At 39.9% G+C, this 20,651-nt stretch overlaps 1 protein-coding gene across 2 annotated transcripts; it reads left to right on the forward strand.

Moving 5' to 3' along the window:
* Positions 1 to 1,831: 1,831 nt before the first annotated feature.
* LOC112248783 (glycerol-3-phosphate acyltransferase 3-like) lies at positions 1,832 to 20,610 on the forward strand. Of its 2 annotated transcripts, none has more exons than XM_024418099.2 (14): positions 1,832 to 1,936; positions 11,262 to 11,421; positions 12,102 to 12,168; positions 13,672 to 13,820; positions 15,030 to 15,175; positions 15,409 to 15,483; positions 15,620 to 15,709; positions 15,894 to 15,987; positions 17,058 to 17,173; positions 18,772 to 18,827; positions 19,102 to 19,187; positions 19,317 to 19,445; positions 19,537 to 19,616; positions 19,781 to 20,610. In XM_024418099.2, the coding sequence occupies exons 2-14, from the start codon at positions 11,278 to 11,280 to the stop codon at positions 19,893 to 19,895; spliced, it is 1,347 nt and encodes a 448-aa protein (XP_024273867.1). In that variant the 5' UTR covers positions 1,832 to 1,936; positions 11,262 to 11,277; the 3' UTR covers positions 19,896 to 20,610. The 2 variants fall into 2 exon arrangements, with proteins under 2 accessions (XP_024273867.1, XP_024273866.1); XM_024418098.2 differs by having other exon boundaries at positions 1,842 to 1,936; positions 11,177 to 11,421.
* Positions 20,611 to 20,651: the final 41 nt, after the last annotated feature.

Consider the following 20,651-nt stretch of genomic DNA (forward strand, 5'->3'; position numbering starts at 1 on the left):
CTTTATATCAGAGTCGTCTCAAGATGGCTATGCATATTCATGCCATGAGGCTAGTAGCAAAGCCTCTCCCTCCATCGAATACAGTCGGTTGGCATCAACAACCCTCATCCAAACAATTATCACAATAATGAGATGTATCCACCAATCCAAAGAAAGGATAGGCGGGAGCTAGACAGCCTGCTGTGCCGCTTTGTGGACAATGACTCCCATTGTTAGGGCAGAGAGACATTCATCTTGTCAGTATATCCGTAATCTTTGGATTTATCAATATAAATGTTTGCTTGAGTGTGTACGTACAGACATTACCATGTGTACGCACAGTACCAAGTGGTGGAATGAAGGAACTGCTTGTCAACTATAGAATGGGGAAAATATATTTTGAAAATGTGTGAAATTGTGAGAGTAGGCCTAATAATTTAATAATTTTCCGATTTACTTGTATTCCCAATCAGTGAATTTTTACGATAATAATCCATATAATGTACAGTCATTTGTTAAATTACAGGGCACGTGTGAAAGTGAAACCATTGTGTAAATACTATAAAAGACTGAGATAATGGGAAATCGAATGAGAGATGCCTGATCTTGCCCTGTTGGAAGATTTGGAACAAGCTGCATTTCGCAGAGAGCACATTTTCTGAGACAGGTGGGACTTTTTTTGCAGAAAGTACAGATTGGTTTTGGGAAACGATATCTGACGAGCCAATTTTATAGGATCTTTGCGAGGATTAAGACATACTTTAGAAAGGCAAATGCATTCCATTCCGGTGCACATCAAAGTGCTATTCACCCTCAGGTTTTGGTAACGGGCACTTCAGCAGGAGCTTGCCGATAGGCATCTCACATCCCTCTCACATCCGCCAACAAAACAAAGGCGCTGATCGTGGACTACAGCAGACAGCAGAGAGAACACACCCTTATCCACATCGACGGGCCGCAGTGTAGAGGGTCAAAAGATTCATGTCCCTCGGCATGCACATCACTGACAACCTGAAATGGCCCCTTCACACAGACAGCGAGGTGAAAAGGTGCCTCTTCAACCTCTGGAGGCTGAAGAAATGCGGCTTGGCCCCTATGACCCTCGTAAACTTCTACAGATGCACCATTGAGAGCATCCTGTCAGACTGTATCACTGCGTGGTATGGCAATTGCACCGGGTGGTGGTGCGGTAAGCCCAACGCATCAGCGGGGTCACACTGCCTGTCCTCCAGGACACCCCTGCCAGCCATCTACCGTATCACATCCGGTATCACAGGAAGGCCAAGAAGATCATCAAGGACCTCAGCCACCCGAGCCACTGCCTGTTCACCCTACTAGCATCTAGAAGGTGGAGACAGTACATGTGCATCAAAGCTGGGAACGAGAGACTGAGAAACAGCTTCTATCTCCAGTCCATCGTACTGCTAAATAGTTACCACTATTCGGCCTCCGCCCAGTGCCCTGCCCTGAACCTAGGTCATTGTTCTAGCCGGCTACCACCCAGTACTCTACCCTGCACCTTAGAGACTACTGCCCTATGGGCGCTACATACTACATACTGCCCTATGTGCCTAGAGTCATTGAACACTGGTCACTTGAATCATGTTTACATGCTGTACCCACTTTGTATGTATTTACTGTATTCTAATCATGGCTCATCCTTCATAACGTATTTGTTTATTTTTATGGATTGCATGTATATATTTTTTTATTGCTAGGTATTACTGCACCTTTGGAGCTAGAAAAACAATCATTTCGCTGCACCTGTGACAACGTCTGTGCAAATATGCGTATATGACCAATAAACGTTTATTTTATTTGGCCAATGGATGGCGCTGTTCTACATGAAGGCGCGCTTTCACTACAGCGGTGGCTTGCCGTCTCACCCTCAGTCACAGTTATTTGTATGAGTTCTACAACAGGGAAGGGCATGGTAGTATGGACTGAAGTTTGAAAGGTAAGATCCACTACGCGCAGGGCTGAATATCAAGGAAAAACTTTGTGATTGTCCGGCCAGGTCTGGAAGATTCGCCCACGGTTCTTTGTTTAGGGATTTGGTGAAGTTGTATATTAATTTGACTGTTAATTAATATGATTGACTATTGTTGTTGAATTAGGTTTTTGATGACGTGCGTATATGTTGTTCAAGCTAAATTAAGTTGGTAGGCTTTCTTTTAAATGTCATTGACCACTCAGCCTACCAACATTTCTGATATAATTAAACGTTGGGCTTTTTTCTATTGCTTTTGAAATCGTCACGTGTTGCTGTTTTAGACATGCACCTTGGATGTGTTGATGAACGCTCATTTTGCGTTTGGTCAAATTGAACCTTGCTATGTTATTTATGTTTGTTTCATTCAGCTTTACGTAGTCACATACGAACCTTCTGTGAGCCCATGTTCTGTGTTCTTCCTGAATCTTAGTTGTATCATTTTCTACCTTATCTAGCCTATAGTTAAAGGGATAATTCACCCCAAAACCAAAATGACAGGTTGGTTTCTTTACCCATTAAGCAGTCTATGGACAAGACAGCGATCTATGCTTTTGTGGCAGAGTCAATTTGTCTATTGGTATTTTTCACATTTCATGTCAAAAGCTAGCCCAATATGTACTGTTTAGGAGTGTAGACAAGCCTACTCCTTTTAACATCCAATGACCTTATTAAATGTTATGTCCATTGGTAAACAGGCGTTGGCAGCCAAGACAGCCATTACTTTGTCTAAACTTGAATGGATTCTTAATTACTGTACGGGTTTAGAAACATAAAAGCTTATACTTTCATATCACATCAAAACATTTTCACAAATGCTAAATATACACTTATTGTACACTGTTGTAATACAGTTGCAGCCGATTAGTACTCACAACACTCGTTCCAAACAGGTATTCAGGGGACAAGATAGCTAATTAGAACAGGTGGTCTCGCCTCTCTTCTGTAAACAAGCGCTGTAACATGGAAATATGATCTTGTGGGAACCTAAACCTTATAAATGTGTGTAGTAATTGAACCTTTTGTTTTATGAAACATCTTTCTTGATTTTTGAAAGCAAACTTTCAAAGGTTTCCAAAACCGTATCGCAAGCAAGGATTATTAACGTGTAGACAGAGCGTCAGGACCATTGCACAGTACACAGTCCCACGCCGTCGTTAATGCTTCAACTGAGAGGGAGCCCTCTTTGCTGAACAAGAGCTAGTCCAAAGCATCATTGATCAAAGCATACCCATAGATAGGGTTGGGGAGTAACCGATTGCATGTAACCCGTTACATGAACTGTAACTAATGCGTTATGTTACCAGCAAAAATATTGTAATCAGATTACAGATACTTTTGAAAAACTAGATGATTACTTCGAGGATTACTTTTAAATTCAGAAAGGATGTTTGCGGGAAAAAATCTTTGACACTACTCGGTTTTCTCTGACATTCAAATCAACCTTGAAAAAAAGGCTCACGTTTTTATGTTTTCCACCTGAGCAAGTCTGACCACAAATCAGAGACCACTATGATGACATACCAAATGTGTTTGATGGATCATGGGAAAAGAGCAGGAATATGCTTTTGTAGGCTTCAGTCCAAACTATGTCTTCCAATGGTGCGACTGGTATCGAAATCCAAAGATTATCCAACTTGAATAAACACTTCGAGGTAAGGTTGACAGCAGTGTTGTATTCTATGGCGATACGGATATCACTTATTTTGTTATTGAATCCAAAACATACAATATACTTGCAGTGAAGCTGCTCAACAACTACACCACACCACACCAGTCATCCAACAGACTCCCATTCAGAGCGACACACAGAAGTATCCATGGTCAATGCCCTGCTCAAGGGCATGTCGACAGATCTCCCACAAGGCCAAAAACGGGGAGCCGAACCCCCCAATATCCCCCCCACTGTTCCCCAATAGCAGCCCATCAACCATCCGAGACCCCTCCTGCAGTCCCCCCAAGAACGTATTTTTTTTATTCCATTCCCCACCCCCAAGAAACCTCCCAATGCACCAACAACCAAGAAAATGAACTAAATAGGGAAAAGACAATGGAAAACAGAAAAAAAACAAAGTACATCAAGGACAACTGTATATGTTTGAATGCATGTCTGTCACTATTTACATGTTTCTGTGTATGTGTGAAATGCATGTGTACAAACCTCTGCACGGCATCAGCATCAGGCAAACCGGCATTAGCTGTAAAAACACTGTCATTCAAACATACTTTTTATTATGTTATATTTGTACTTTTTTATACTTTTATCTTTGACCATCATTCTATATTCCGCCCAGCAACTCCACTCCCACTTGTCTTCAATTCCACATCCCAACCCTCAGCTTCCCTCAGCTCATCCCACCTATCTCTGCTGACCACCCTCTTTGGATTTCTACGCATCATATATCTTTCAACTATGCTGTGATATTTAACGTACAATTTATCTATCTAATCAAATAGAATCCACAGATTGCGAGTTGAAGATAAATACTTGTACTAAGAGTATTAATAATTGACTGACCCGGTCTCTCCAGATGTCCTAACAGTACTATTTCTAGGGTCAATTTTAGATAAATGCTGTGCATTTTCAGCCATTTCTGAACCTGAGACCAGAAACAGTCTACCTGAGGGCAATACCATAATAAATGGTCTATTGATTCTCTATCCTCACAAACAAATCTGCAGAGTTTTGATGATTTTATGCCCTAAATATTTAACATTTTGTTGGTGGCAAGAATTCTATATAATAATTTTAGCTGAAAAGCACAGTCTTGAATCTTACGTTGTTTTATATATCAACTCATACACCTTGTACCATGGAATTGGTACGTTATAAATCTCTTCTGAACTATTTTGCAATCTGTATGGCACAGTTGTCAACATCCTGGTCCTCAAATGAAACTGGTATACTTTCCTATTTATGCTATTTTTATTCCTCAACCACCTCATCCCGCTGCCACCTGCCGCCTCCATTTTTGGGGTAATGCTGTAATCAATTGGTTGTACTCTTGGATTGAGTAGACCTTCCTGTACAATTCTGATAACTCCATGAAAGACATAACTCTACCATTCCAATTTACAATATCATTGTAACGTTTGTCGTCAGAAGGAGACCAAGGTACAGCGTGGTAAGTGTTCATGATTCTTTAATTACTCAGAACACCAAACAAAAATCAACAAAAGAATAACGAACTTCTGCAGGCTTCACAGAGCTAACAAAAACAAGATCCCACAAACACCAAAAGGAGAATGACAACCATTATGTGATCCCCAATCAGAGACAACGATAAACAGCTGCCTCTGATTGGGAACCACACTCTGCAAAAAACAAAGAAATAGAAAACCCTTTTCAAACATCTTTCCCATAAAAACAGGTATGTTATCAACCAGCACATTTGAGTTCAGCCATAATATTTGTTGTAATATTTGTTCTATCTTTTCAGGGGGATGAAGTTGAAATTGTAGCCAGCTCTGCAATGCTTGTTTGAAAAAGAGAGATACTTTGAAAAAAGTGTAATTTTTCAATTAATCAAAAATGGAGACATGGCAATCTGTACAAAGGCAAAAAGGCCAATTTAAATCAATGGATGAGCTTTTCTTAGTAATCTACTTGAAAACCATTTAGGGTTCAAGTAAAACTTTTGAATAAGTGAAACTTTTAGAGAGATGTTCAGTGCTTTTATATTTAATACTCTCAACCAACCCTATTGATTATATAGATAGGCACACTTTATTTTGTCTGGCTTAGCGTCCCAGATAAAGCAAAATATTTTTTGCTTATATGGTTTGAAAAACGAATCATCAGGAGTAGGCAGTGCCATAAGTAAGTGAGTATACTGAGATATGACTAAGGAGTTCATCAGGGCAATTTTTCCATAAATAGACAGGTGAGTACCTGACAGACTACCACCTCTCTATGGTTGCAGGATCTTGTCTAAGTTTTCTATTGAAATTCATTGTGGAGAGCTTATTTATATATTTTGTGAAATGAGTACCAAGTATGTCTACTTCAACGTCAGCCCATTTTATAGGTAAACTGCAGGGTAATGTAAAAGTTGTATTTTTTAAAGATCCAATATGTAATATTGTACACGTACCATAATTAGGTTTTAGTCCAGAGAGACCAGAAAAGTTATCTAGATCTTTAATGAGACATTACAGGGATCTTGCTTGTGGACTTAATATAAAACTTGAGTCATCGGCATACATGGACACCTTTGTTTTTAAGCCTTGGATTTCTAATCTTCTAATGTTGTTATTGGATCGGACTTTAATAGCTAGCATTTCGATGGCCATAACGAATAGATACGGTGACAGCGGACACCTTTGTTTAACTCCTCTTGACAATTCAAAACTCCCAGAGAACTAGCTGTTATTTATTATTTTACACCTGGGGTTGCTAAACATTACTTTTACCTATTTTATAAGAGAATCACCGAAATTGAAAAAAATCCAGGCATTTATAAATTAAATCCAGTCTTACTTTATCAAATGCCCTTTCAAACTCCGCTATAAATACCAGGCCTGGCTTTTTATATGTTTCTTGGTGTATATTATATCCAATGTATCGTCCATGTAAAAAACCTGCCTAATCAGGATGAACAATACCTGGTAAAACCTTTTTAATTCTGAGTGCATTTCGCTAGTATTTTTGCATCACAACATTGAAGTGTAAGGGGCCTCCAATTTTGTTTTAGATAGACTGGATCTTTATATTTGCCATCTGGGTCTTGTTTTAATAATAGTGCAATCAGACCTTCCTGCTGAGTACCTGACAGACTACCATTTCTATAGGAGTAGTTAAGACAATCTAACAATGGAGCTTTTAGTATATCAAAAAAGGCTTGATATACCTCTATACCTTACATTTTTTGTGTATTATTTGGAACGAATTCCTTACCGTAATCTTCATTCAGTGGGAGAGGATGAGATGGAAAAGAGAACATCTATTTAGCTTCGTTTTTTAAATGATCATTCGGAGAATCATAGATGACTAAGTCTTCAGTAACGAGTTTCTGTAAATTATTTTTGTTAGCATTCCTGTGTTGGAGATTCAGGAAGAATTTTGTGCATTTTTCTCCATATTCCATCCATTACATTAGATCGTTCTTGAATAAGTCCCTCTAGTTCTTTTTGTTTTTCCTCAAACTTATTTTGTATATCTGTAGTATTGTTTTTGTTGCTATCTACCTGTACTATTAGTTAATGTATTTCCCTTGTTAGTCCTGTCTTTAGCCAGAAACTGCCCTTTTATTATTGATGAATATTGAATTTAATGACCTTAATGAGCTCTGAAGGTACATTTGAAATGTTTCCCAAAAAAGAAGGGGATTTTCTGAACTTATACTGGAAAAATTCAGTTATAAATGATTTTGTCTTAGTTAAAAATAAGTTGTCCTCCAGTAAACTTTGATTACATTTCCAATATTCCCGTCCACATGGAAATTCTATAAGAGTTATGTGAAGGCCAATTAGATGATGATCCAATCGCATTCCGTCTCCTATGAAAACTTTTTTAACCTTTTGACGTAAGAGTGAAAGAGACAAAGTAGTCAAGACAACTAGCTTGGCTAAGTCTCCTCCATGTATTTCTCACTAGGTCTGGTTTTTCAGTCTCCAAATATCCACTATTTCTAATGTGTCCATAATATTTGTAATTTCCTTAAGGGCACAGTCGTGATAATTTGTAGGGTGATTTCCTTTACGGTCCATTGAGATACTTAACACTGTGTTAGTCTCCCACTTTAATGATTTGATAATTTGCTGCCTGTAAGTTCAATAAATTGGTAAAAATATTTTCGAAGAAGTATGGATCATCCTGATTTGGACCATCTAGATTAATGAGCCAAATCTCTTTTTCATCCACTTTCATATTCAAAAAGATCCATCTTCCTTGCGAATCATTCCTGACAATTTGTGTCACGCCCTGGCCTTAGTTATCTTTGTTTTCTTTATTATTTTGGTTAGGTCAGGGTGTGACATGGAGGATTTGTGTTTTACTGGTCTAGGGGTTTTGTATGTTTATGGGGTGTTTCCTAGTCTAGGTGTTTATGTAAGTCTATGGTTGTCTAGATTGGTTCTCAATTAGAGGCAGGTGTTTATTGTCTCTGATTGGGAACCATATTTAGGCAGCCATGTTCTTTGGGTATTTTGTGGGTGATTGTTTCCTGTGTCTGTGCGTCACAGGACTGTTTCGTTGCCAGTTCACTTTATTTTGTATTTGTGTTCATGTTCAGTTTTCCCTATTAAAACATGGACACCTACCACGCTGCATATTGGTCCGATCCTTGTTTCACCTCTTCAGAGGAAGAGGAGGAAATCTGCCGTGACAATTTGCACATTCAGATTGACATTTTTGTTAATTAATATCATCACACATTTTGAGTTCCTTTGTCCATAACAGAAAATTATTTCACCACCCATACCGCTTTTCTACGTATCTGTTACGGTTTTCTTCCATCGAAGGAGAGTCGGACCAAAATGCAGCGTGGTTAATTCGATACATGTTTAATGAAGAATAAACACTAACAATACAAAACAATAAACGGAACGTGAAAACCTATACAGCCTATCTGGTGAATACAAAACACTGAGACAGGAACAATCACCCACAAAACACTCAAAGAATATGGCTGCCTAAATATGGTTCCCAATCAGAGACAACGAGAATCACCTGCCTCTGATTGAGAACCGCCCCAGGCAACCATAGACCTTGCTAGAACACCCCACTAAGCCACAATCCCAAAACCTACGAAAAACCCCCATACATAAACACAACACAAAATAAACCCATGTCACACCCTGGCCTGACCAAATAAATATAGAAAACACAAAATACTAAGACCAGGGCGTGACAGTATCTTAATATAAGGATGTAGAGTGAGTTTCCTGTAAACAGTATATGTTATATTCCTTTTCTTTTAGCCACGTAAAGACTGATCTTCTTTTTTTAATAATCTGATAAACCATTACAATTATAACTGACTATACTTATTTCACCCCTTACCATAACTAGATCACTTATTATTGATATCTACATAGCGCATTGATGTGAATCACACTGCAGCTCTCTCATTTAGCTATTTGTGCCTTACGGATTGTGGTTGTTGTGGATGGCTGTTCACAAATCTAAATGTGTAGTTGAACACAATAATGGTTGAATTCAAGAAGTTTAAGCTGTCAATCAATCTTTGTTTTTGAAACCCGTGGACAGTCAGTGAAAAATGCGCTCTTGAAACAGCTGCGTAATGCGGATCCCAGCCTATGGAATAAAAGTGAGGTTTTTGTTGCTCAGTCTAATTCATGTGGATAAAAAAAAGAATTCATAGGCCTAATGGACACATGCTCAAACTTGTACAGTTTTGAAATACTTAAAGGGGCTCTCTGTAGTTGCTACGTCCATTTTTAGATTTTTTAAATTGTGTGTGTACATATATATATATGATTCTTGAAGAATATTACTTATAAATGCCTCATGAGCTTAGTTCAACTGCTGCACCTCATGAGAACCCAAAATATAAGCTTCTTTTTCTCCATTGTTTGTAAACATAGTAAATATAAACAAACACTGTATAACCTCATAACATGATTTAAACAATTATTTTTATATCATGGACAGTCTGTCCTTGCATCCATAGCTATGTCTATTAATCTGAGTGTGGTTATATTTCTCTGGGCCTATCCCTCAGCTTTTTACCAAACAGAGGCGGGGTGGACATTTGGTTATTGTTTCATCTCTGGATTTGTCCTTTAAATGGCTGCATATTATCAAGACATCAAAGTGTCACCAACAAAAAGGTAAACAATAGGCCTATAGCAAATGCAGCTTATGGAATTCATTTTTCACATGTAAACAGCATTTTTCAGTAGTGCTCAAAGCATGTCATTCCATGAGTGCAGCGTTTATTTGTCAACTCGAATCAAGGAGCCCGATTAGTCCTCCATGACAACAAAATCATAAACAACAGAGTAGGGCTGGCTAATATATCCTTAGTTTTGGGGTCATGCTCAGGTAAAACAATTTGGCTAATCTATTCTTCCATATTTCCAAGTCCTATTCTTGAAGATCAAGGGTTCTAACATTTATTGGAATGACTGGAATTCTGATATACTTTTTTTAATGTGAAGATATAATTTCATTGTATTATGATATGTAGTTGAAAGCCATGGTTTAGAAGAAGCCTACATAACCAACCCATAAAGTAAAATGTAACATCCATATATGGCCCGCTATGTAAACTTTAACATTGATTTATCCTGCAATAGATGTCATTCTATTTGGTAACATTTTTGTCTTCTGATGCCTCTTTAAAAGGGGAAAGTCATCTAAAAGTAACAATGTAATCTGATTACATTACTGAGTTTGGGTAATCCAAAAATTACGTTAGTGATTACAATTTTGGACAGGTAACTAGTAACAACAGATTACATTTAGAAAGTAACTACCCAACCCTGCCCATAAACTGCTTACAGGGTATGTAATTTGGGTGAACTATATCTTTAACTGTAGCAATTGAGGTAGTTCTGTCAGATATTGAACCAAATAACATCCTGAACTCCTGTGTCATAAAAGACCAGTCAGCATGCCAGACATGGGCTAAAGTACACTTACATACAGAGAGGTAGTTGCTCTTAGCAACACTAGTATTTACACACTTGCATTGCTGCGAATTAGCTTGAAAAAAAAGGAATCGTTTCCAGAAGTTAAAGAAAATAAAATGTCAACTTACTCTCTCGATTGCCTGTAGGCTCGGTCCTTATGCAGGGGAGAATTTGAGGAAAAAACATCTAATGGAACGTATAATTACAGGAGGGTCTGTTGTAGACCCATGCAGTTCCTCAGCATGGTCAGTTTCTCTCTGCTTACCTCATTCCAAAATAAAAGTCCCCCACAAGTTCTTGCTTTTTTTGCAGTTATGGGTGCACGTGCCGGACTTCTTTATTTTGACATAAGGTAAACGGAGAGGAAGTGGCTCTACAACAGACCCACATTTGGAAAGTCTGTTTAATTTATGCTCTATTAGATGTTTTTTCTACATTTTCCCCCCTGCACACGGACCAACCCTATGGACAATTGGCGGACTATTCCGTTTTTTTGCAAGCCAATTTCTAGCAACGCTCGTGTGTAAATAATAGCATTGCTAAAATCAGCTAAAAGGAAGGTTACTCTGACACCCTTGGTTGAATGTTGTGTGTATTTATGTCCCCTAGCCCCCTATGTGTACACTACTACTACTACTACTACTACTACTACTACTACTATCTTTCTCCTGTTGCTATTTCCGCATGGTGACAGAGAGAGATCTGTAGCGATGGAGGATTTCTGGGCCATTGTCCTGGCAGGGCTGAAGGTGTGGGTCTGCCTCATTGTGGCTCTTCTCATGGTGCCTGCAATGTTTGGCTTCTCCCTGGGCATCTCCGAGACATACATGAAGATCCTGGTCAAAATCTTGGAGGTAAAATGCGTCTGTCCAGAAGTTGCCATCCATCAAACATTTACTCGCACAATGGTACAACAAATGGGAAAGAGGAATTCTAATACCTACATACTGTTTAAAGGCTGGTAACCTCCTCCCTCAGACAATATGAGGTGCACAGCTGCATGTGTCTATAATTGTCTTAAATGTTTCTTATGCATCATGTTCTAAATATAAGCCTGGTGTCCTAAATGTATGCTGTTTTCATACTACACAATATAATAAGATACAGTACACATGACTTGGCTAGCCATGGTCCATTTACATTGGAAATTGTATCAGTTTCAGGAATGCGGGAACAAGAAATGCATTGTCACTGCGCTGTCATGATCAGCTGTCACATATTTACTGTAGGGAAAGTCTACTGTACACAACAATCAATTAGCACAACTCTGCACATGTGACGTATAGACATGGAATGTATGTATGTTTTTTGACAGAAAAGCATGTATGTTCTACAGTGTAATATTTGTTATATTTTTTTGTAATTGTCCTGTAACCTTACGACCTTCTGAATAAGCCTCTGGACAGTGATTGAAAGGTTTTCTGGCATGAGAGTTCAGGGGTAAATGTGTGTGTCCTTTCTCTACTGTCCTTGTGTGGGTCAGGGAGTGAGAGGTCAAAGGCTAAAGGTGTTTCTCATTTCTCCTGTCCTCCAGTGGGCCACGTTGAGGATCAAAACAGTCAACAAAGCGGAGCGGATGATCCAATCCTCCTCATTCAATAGTGAGTCAATGAGCAGAGCTCTCACACCGATCAATAGATTCATTTGATTGGTTTATTGGTTGAATGATGGATAGCGAGATGAAGGGATTGATTGATTTATTCATTGCTCTCTGATAATGACATCCACTCACATCCACTCTTGTTCATCTGCTGTGTTCAGAAGCGTGTGTGTTAGTGTAGTTAGAAGGGTTGAGTGCATGGAAATCAGTCCTGACATGAGTTTCGCTCAGGTGTCAATGGTTGACTGCGAGTTGATAATAGGTTGCATTTGAAGTATACAGCTTCTCAATGTGCCCAAGCCACGTTAAACGATAAGGGAGTGGTACATGTATATAAAACGATACCTCTGAGAACCTAGAGACCGTGTAAACCTGTTTATAGTGCTGGGCAGGGGATTGCAGTGGAGATGGCTTGGAGCAGTGTTTGTTGAATAGAAGACGGTATTTGGTCCAGCTCAGTCCCCAGAGCATTTCCGATGTCATATACGGTATTATGTGGCGCTGGGCTTGCTGCCTATCTGTCGGGCTGACGCAATTCCTCCCCTCACAATCAGCAGTCATATAGGCTAGTCGGGGGGCAATTAAATTAAATTCGCAGTGTGGTGTTCACTAGCTAGCACAGCACATCAATGTGCTCTTTTTATTTGTTAGCATATCAACTCGCAGAATGGTTTCTGTATTATATGGATACCATAGACCCCTCACTTGTACTGTACTGAAGTTTTCCTAAAATAAAGAGTTTGCCTAGTGTTCAAAGAAAGCAAAGGGTGGCTTGAATTCAACACAAAGTCAGTCAGTCACTCAGTCTCTCTCTCCTGGACTTTGCCCTGTGTTATCAGATAGTGTATCCTTAGCTGATCCCACTGTCTTCAGACCTGCTGGAGGGAGGGATACACTTTGGGTTGGAGTTGAGTAATCTGATCCTAGAACTGTGATTACCTCAATGATAGACACACAAAGGGAGGCCCTTTTAAGGAAAGAAAGGAGCCTCATTTATCAGTGAACACTGCTCTCTGATAGCTGTTATCTGAAGTGGTCCCAATTTGTATAGTGCAAGGCCACTGACATTTTCTCTGTTTGATGGCCTGTCATTTAAAATGGATTCTGTATGACAATTCTATTGGTGAGGCCTTGCCCACAGTGATAAACTCTGGATTTCATTGATTTAAATAAGTTTAAATAAGGATTACTCAGATATCAGCCCAGGATATCTTGTTTTCTCAATATGGGGCAACAGTGTGAGAGTTCGTGACACAAGTGCGTTGCAATCCTCTTATTCATTTCCTTCCTCACCAGTCCACAGTGGTTTGACCAATTTGTCCTCCTTTCATTCAAAATGTATGAAAATTCTAAGCCTATTGACTCTAGGATTTGTAACACTGTCAATGTTGTCTTTTATCAATGGTAAAAGAACACGGAATCATCTTCCTTATCAAATACAAATATGTGGTACGACACAATCCAATCTAAAAATAATGAGGTGGAGCGTGTGTGTTTTCCCCAGGCCTCGTCCAGAGGGATGATGGTTCTATGGAGGAGGAGCTGAGGGGGTTAAGGCGCAGTCGCCCCAAACCACCAGTGGGGGGAGACTTCACCCTCAGCGACTGTTTCTACTTCTACAGACGAGGCATCGAGGATATCATAGAGGATGAGGTGAGTCCACAGACTAGAATACGATTGATGCCTAATTCCAAATGTATCCCTAACCCCAGACATTCCATGATGGGCACCTAATAGAAATGAGTCAAACCTGTAGCTTCACCTATCCCTCTGGTAGTCTAGGATGAGTTTTGTAATTTATTTCCTACTGCACACCCCTCCAGTCCTTTCAAATCAATGATCACGTTTACATGCACACCAATATCCTGTTGTTATTTGGGATACTCAAGTATTCTGTTGTGAGTTGACGCATACAAATGTCATAATCCCGTTTGCAATAACCCGAATAAGCTTGTATCCCAGTTTTGAGAAACCCGAATAAGATGCCTGGGATATGCTGGTCTTGGACGGATACTTTGGCATGTAAACATCTTATCCCGTTTACTGTTGTTTTCTTGCAGTAAAATGATAGACCAAATGTATATTCTGTCTCAGTAACAGGAATCGAGAAATATTATTGATTTATTTCATCTTGAGGAAATGTGAATGTGCAATTTTCTTCTGGAAGCATAAAAGCTGACAGTATTTCACTTTCAACTAAAATAAGATTCCAAAATGGACTGAGTTACTTATCAGAAACATGTTGGATTTTTATTACATCTTTTAATTTCTCTGAAACTGGTCAACAAACCGATGCCATTTGGACATTTTGTGTGGAAAATCTTCCCGGGCCCTAAACTTCTTCTCTACAAGAGAAGCAGAAATGAAAGAACTTTACCGCTTTCCTTCTATCGATTTATTACATTATTCTGGTGAGCAAGGCTTTATTTAGCATTCTAGAGGATCAAGTAATGACAGAAGCCGACCTAATGCCGGAAATTATAAGCAGAACAATATCTAAATAAGGCTTAGCTTTATTTTCAGCACCCCCTTCAAAAAATCGTTCCGTCATTACTGGGAAAATTAGGAGTTTTCTGTTTATTCATGTTTACACGGATCCCTGTGAGCAGGATATATCAAAGGTGCATGTAAACATGTTATTCTGAATAAGACCTTAACCGTGTTATGAGCTATTATCCCGGAATACTGTGCGCATGTAAACGTGGCCGTTGAATGGGTATCAGGAAGTGCTTAGGGCCCAGGAAATAGGCATTGATTCAGGATTGGGCAAAAGAGTACAACATCAATTTTAAAAATCCAGACTTACTTTCTGTACAGGTAGGCCTACTAAGTTGTTTTTCATGTTGTTCCTCTGACCTCCAGGTGACCCAGCGGTTTTCGTCAGAGGAGCTGGTGTCGTGGAACCTGCTAACTCGGACCAACATCGACTTCCAGTACATCAGCCTCAAACTGACCATGGTCTGGGGCCTGGGCGTGTTCATACGCTACTGCATCCTGACTCCGCTCAGGTCATTACTGAGAGTGTGAAATCAGTCATCATCACTGTGCTCACCTTTTTTAATAAGGCCTTAGCTCTCTTACGGTTCACATCCATAAACCAAGCACTGACTGACATTTATGTTGCTGAATAGACAGGATTTACAGCCAGGATTTAAACCACATAGCGTTCGACAGTGCGTTAATCCAGGACCAGTGTTGTCGTGTCTCGTGTATGTTTCTGAGTCCGAATGTTTTCTTTCAGGATCATGCTGGCGTCTATAGGCCTGACCTGGCTGGTGATAGGAACCACTGCTGTAGGATTCCTCCCTAACTGGAGGTACAGTAACACTGCTTTGAATCTACAGGTTCACACGGGATTGTTTTTAAAAACCGAGACGTTTGTCTTGTGTGATTTTTGTATTTAATCAGCTTCATGGTAGCTTCTTACGTGCGTGCCCGTGTGTGTTTTCTAGGCTCAAGTTCTGGCTGAGTGAGTGGGTCCATGTGATGTGCTACAGGATCTGTGCTCGAGGCCTCTCCTGCACCATCCACTACCACAACAAGTCGGTGAACGCTCCTCTCCTCTGACACATGCAAACACAGCAGGCTTTCACACACACCGTCATGTCCCCCAGTGACTCTACGGGAGGTCCTCGTGATATGTGCACAGAGCTTTGTTTTGACGGAAGATGCACGTCTGCCACTTTACCGTGTGTCTGCGTGTGTTCTCTGTCTTGTGTTTTACAGAGAAAACAGACCCAGAAAAGGAGGAATCTGTGTGGCCAATCACACCTCCCCGATTGATATTGTCATTCTCTGCAACGATGGGTGTTACGCCATGGTATGTGAAATAAAGCAGAAAATAAGCCTAACTTGAAATAGCTCAACTTTTAAATATTTTTTTATACCTATATAATCAACGTTCCTTCTAAGCTGAACACATGTTTGGGCACGCAGCTCCCCCAGGACTGCCGCGCAGAATAAATATCAACCTGTGCAGAGAAGCAGGAGATTGAACTACACTCAACTTTCTAGAGTTTTCCGCCTTAGTTAACACCATCAACATTTCCCTTTACTGTGGGAATTGTGATCAAATCAATGCAATATTAGCCACTTTCAATACAATGTACCAAAACAAACTATGCAAGACTTAGTATGCAAAATTAACGATGCAAGAGATTTTGTTGTAGGCAGAATGCATCGGGTAGGATTCTATTGCATTGACACACACCACTCAGCCCATACTCTACACAGACCAGTTCAGCATAACCAATCAGAGCTGCAGTAGGCCTATATGCAAGTAGACCATTGCCATATATGAATCTGTGCCATTCACATTGAACTGGACTGTCTTTACAGCGTGAGTGGTCGTGAATAGATGCACTTGTTTTGAGATCAAAGCCAGAGCTGCATGTAGTCTAATTCTGGAATGTTCCTGAGACGGAAGTATGCTGTTTTGGATATGCGTTGTCAAAAGTTAGACCAGGCTCAAAGGTAAAACCCAGGTTTTTAACAACCGTGTTTGGTGTAATGAGGCAACCATAAATGTTTAGAGTGAGGTCTGACACTTTGTGAGTTTCTTGTAGCCAAGTAGCTTAATTTCTGTCTTGTCAGAGTTGAAAAGCAATACGTTGGTTGTCATCCAGTGTTTGACGTAAGTGGGGCATGTCTCAAGGTGGGCTGACTGTAAAGTATTGTCTTGTTTAAAAGATAAATACAATTGGGTGTCATGATCATCACCATGGCAATGAAAGTGCATGTTGTGCTTATGGATGACATTGCCAAGGGGTAGCATGTATAAAGAAAGTGCCGTCTCAGTTTATCTGTTGCTAACTTTAATCCTGTTCAGATGATTTGTCTGTGAAATGTATTATGAGGGCGTTAGATGTGATTTGATCTGATGTGTTTTAGGTGGGCCAGTCACATGGGGGTCTGATGGGAGTGCTGCAAAGGGCCATGGCGAGGTCCTGTCCTCACATCTGGTTTGAGAGAGCTGATATGAAAGATCGCCACCTAGTGACCAAAAGGTGAGCTTATCTGTTTGCTATCTTATCAGCCAGTGGGTTGGACATGTTCCTGGCACCAGACACTGGTATTCTGACTGCCAACACTCTTCAGACAAGCACTGATATGCCTGTGGAAAATTGCTACAGACCAATAAACAGTGGTGGAAAAAGTACCTAATTGTCATACTTGATTAAAAGTATTGATACCCTAATAGAAAGTTACTCAAGTAAAAGTGAAAGTCACCCAGTAAAGTAGTATTTGAGTAAAAGTCTAAAAGTATTTGGTTTTAAATATACTTAAGAATCAAAAGTAAATGTATTTGCTAAAATATACTTGATATGAGAATTTCATTATCAATGATCATAAACTTCAATTAACCTACTCTCTGCAACCCAGAGTTTGTAAGGTTCTGGTTTAAATGAAACAGACAGAGTTCCCAGTTTAGAATAGTCAAAATGTTTATTGATCACTCTCCAGTCCATTATACAAAGACATCCATTTTATACCATGCTCCTTACTTACGCACATACATACACACGAACAGTAGGTGAGTTATATTCTTCTCCAGAGTTCTCACCACTGTATATCACTACCCAGCCGACAGTTCCATTCCCCCGAGATTAGGGACACCTTGAGGAGTACTCCCTGTCCTATCATAAGTTTCTCAGAGTTCTAGCCGGGTCGGGTCAAACACAGTTTAATTGTGCTCAGTATTTTCTTAGGCACACACATTTCTCTCCCTTACAGGTCTCTTCTGATCCTTGTTGGACTTACGTTTACGTTAATACTTTAATTATTTATTATACCTGCTACATAAACTATAATCCCTAATACAGTGGGGCAAAAAGTATTTAGTCAGCCACCAATTGTGCAAGTTCTCCCACTTAAAAAGATGAGAGAGGCCTGTAATTTTCATCATAGGTACACTTCAACTATGACAGACACAATGAGAAAACAAATCCAGAAAATCACATTGTAGGATTTTTAATGAATTTATTTGCAAATTATGGTGGAAAAAAAGTATTTGGTCAATAACAAAAGTTTATCTCAATACTTTGTTATATACCTTTTGTTGGAAATGACAGAGGTCAAACGTTTTCTGTAAGTCTTCACAAGGTTTCCACACACTGTTGCTGGTTTTTGGCCCAATATTTTCTTTAGGAATGTAGTGAAGTAAAAGTTGTCAAATATAAATAGTAAAGTACAGATACCCCCAAAAAACAACTTAAGTACTTTACACCACTGCAAATAAATCTGTCATATCTTTTTTATTTAACCTTTATTTTGACAGGGTGTCAATGCTGAGACCAAGATATATTTTCCAGATGAGCCCTGTTTAGCGCAATAATACACATCAAATACAATCATAAGTAAATACCTATCTTATTTCCTTATCCAGATAAAACCCTCATGCCAGTCCGATGACATTGTTATATAGGTGCTTGTCAAAATCCCCAACTGTAGAACATTCAAGCATAAATGTCATTGCCATTTGACAATTGGGGATATAATTTAATACTAAGATTTCCTGGTATGGACATAGCTTTAACTAAAACCATATGTTCACGCTCCTCCCAGATATAAAGTTATGTTTTCTAATTGTTGTTCATGTTTACAGGTTGAGGGATCACGTGAATGACAAGACTAAGCTTCCTATATTGCTCTTTCCGGAAGGTAAGTGCTACAATGGAGTAGAATGAAGTCAGTGAGTTTAGCATTGGTTTGGATAAGCTGCATTGGTGTTGCATTGGTTATGCACAGTAAGGTCATACCTGTACATATGAGTAGCATCTGCTAGAATGCATTTCTCTCCCTTATCTGTGATTTTGGAGAGCGTTATTGTTATCATAGAGATCCTACCTGACCAATGAAATTTGATTTGATCTCTATATATCTCTGGTCGTTCTGGTTATGGCTTAACTGCAGTCCATATTTCTGGTTTCCTCAGGGACCTGTATCAACAACACATCTGTCATGATGTTCAAAAAGGGAAGTTTTGAAATCGGAGGAACGATATACCCGGTAGCCATCAAGGTAAGGTACTCTGTAAGGTACTTCTGTTCAGTATTTGACTTTTCCCTAAATCATGCAAAGATGACATTGGAAAAGTTGCGTGACAAAGTCAGCATAGATTTGAAGAGGTTTTCTGTCTCCCTCCCTCAGTATGACCCTCAGTTTGGGGATGCGTTCTGGAACAGTGCCAAGTACAACATGGTGAGCTACCTGCTCAGGATGGTGACTAGTTGGGCTATAGTCTGTAACGTCTGGTACCTGCCAGCCATGCACCAACAGGTGTGTATACAACACCACACACACACACACACACACACACAGTACCTACCAATTAATCACTAAGTGCCACTAACTTATTGCATGTTTTCAGGAAGGGGAGGATGCTGTCCAGTTTGCCAACAGAGTCAAGTCTGTCATCGCACATCAGGGGGGACTAGTGGACCTGTCCTGGTAAGAATTTCCTCCCATCTTACTATGAATGGCATCCTGACTGTCTCATACTGGCCCTCTGCTATGCATCTCTTACACCTCAGAATGGACACATTTGCAGTATCTCTTGCACACAGATTATTTTGTGTTCGTATCTCCTAGACCACGTGTTTGTTCCCCTGTAGGGACGGAGGCCTAAAGAGGGCTAAGGTGAAGGACACGTATAGAGAGGAGCAGCAGAAGAAGTACAGCAGCATGGTGGTGGGTAGCGAGGAGGGCCGCAGCGGTAACAGTGACTGACGCCCTCCTCTAACATGTGAAAAGGGCAGCTCGTTCTCGAGCAACCTACATCGCGACCGCTGGAGACGGGAGTTTTACTTTGGCAGGGGTCACGTCGCATTTCGGTTTCTCCCATGATCACGCGGCGTGAATACATTTTAGCTTTCACAGTGTACAGAAGGTGGGCGTAGGCCCATCCAAAAGCTCTTATCTGGGAGTTTGGAAAGGAGCTTGGCCATCACTGCCTGAATACTGCACTGCTGACGACCCCGGACTAGACTGCCATCGAGTGAATGAACCGTTTTAAAGTGCGTTGCGGACTGTAGAGGGTTATAACTGATTAGCCAATTGCATTACAATTACTCTCGTCTACTGTGACAACACAGTGAAGCGGAACTGTAAAGGAGATGAGGTGGTAGGTCCAATAGCATCCGTTTGGGATTTTGAATAGCTCTTTCTTGTTCTGCTATAAAACACTGTTCTAATTCTCTGCTGGAAAATTACTATAAAATCTTTGTGAATAGTGCAATTGTGACTGTAGAGACTTTTTGATCACAAACTTCTAAATGTCAGTGTTACGCGATGACTATCTGAGGTTATTTTATTTTGTCTTCGTGTTTTTTTTCCCCCCCTGTCATTTATGATTGAATGAGCTGCTGAAACGTTCAGAGCCAGTTGATCAATCCTGTTGATCAACCATTACTGCTAATCGTTTGGAAATAAACATGAGCCCACAGCTGTTCTCTCTTTTTTTTAGTGGTGTGTTCATTAGCAAGC

The sequence above is a fragment of the Oncorhynchus tshawytscha genome, linkage group LG04 (assembly GCF_018296145.1).
Source record: "Oncorhynchus tshawytscha isolate Ot180627B linkage group LG04, Otsh_v2.0, whole genome shotgun sequence".
Classification (NCBI taxonomy): domain Eukaryota; kingdom Metazoa; phylum Chordata; class Actinopteri; order Salmoniformes; family Salmonidae; genus Oncorhynchus; species Oncorhynchus tshawytscha.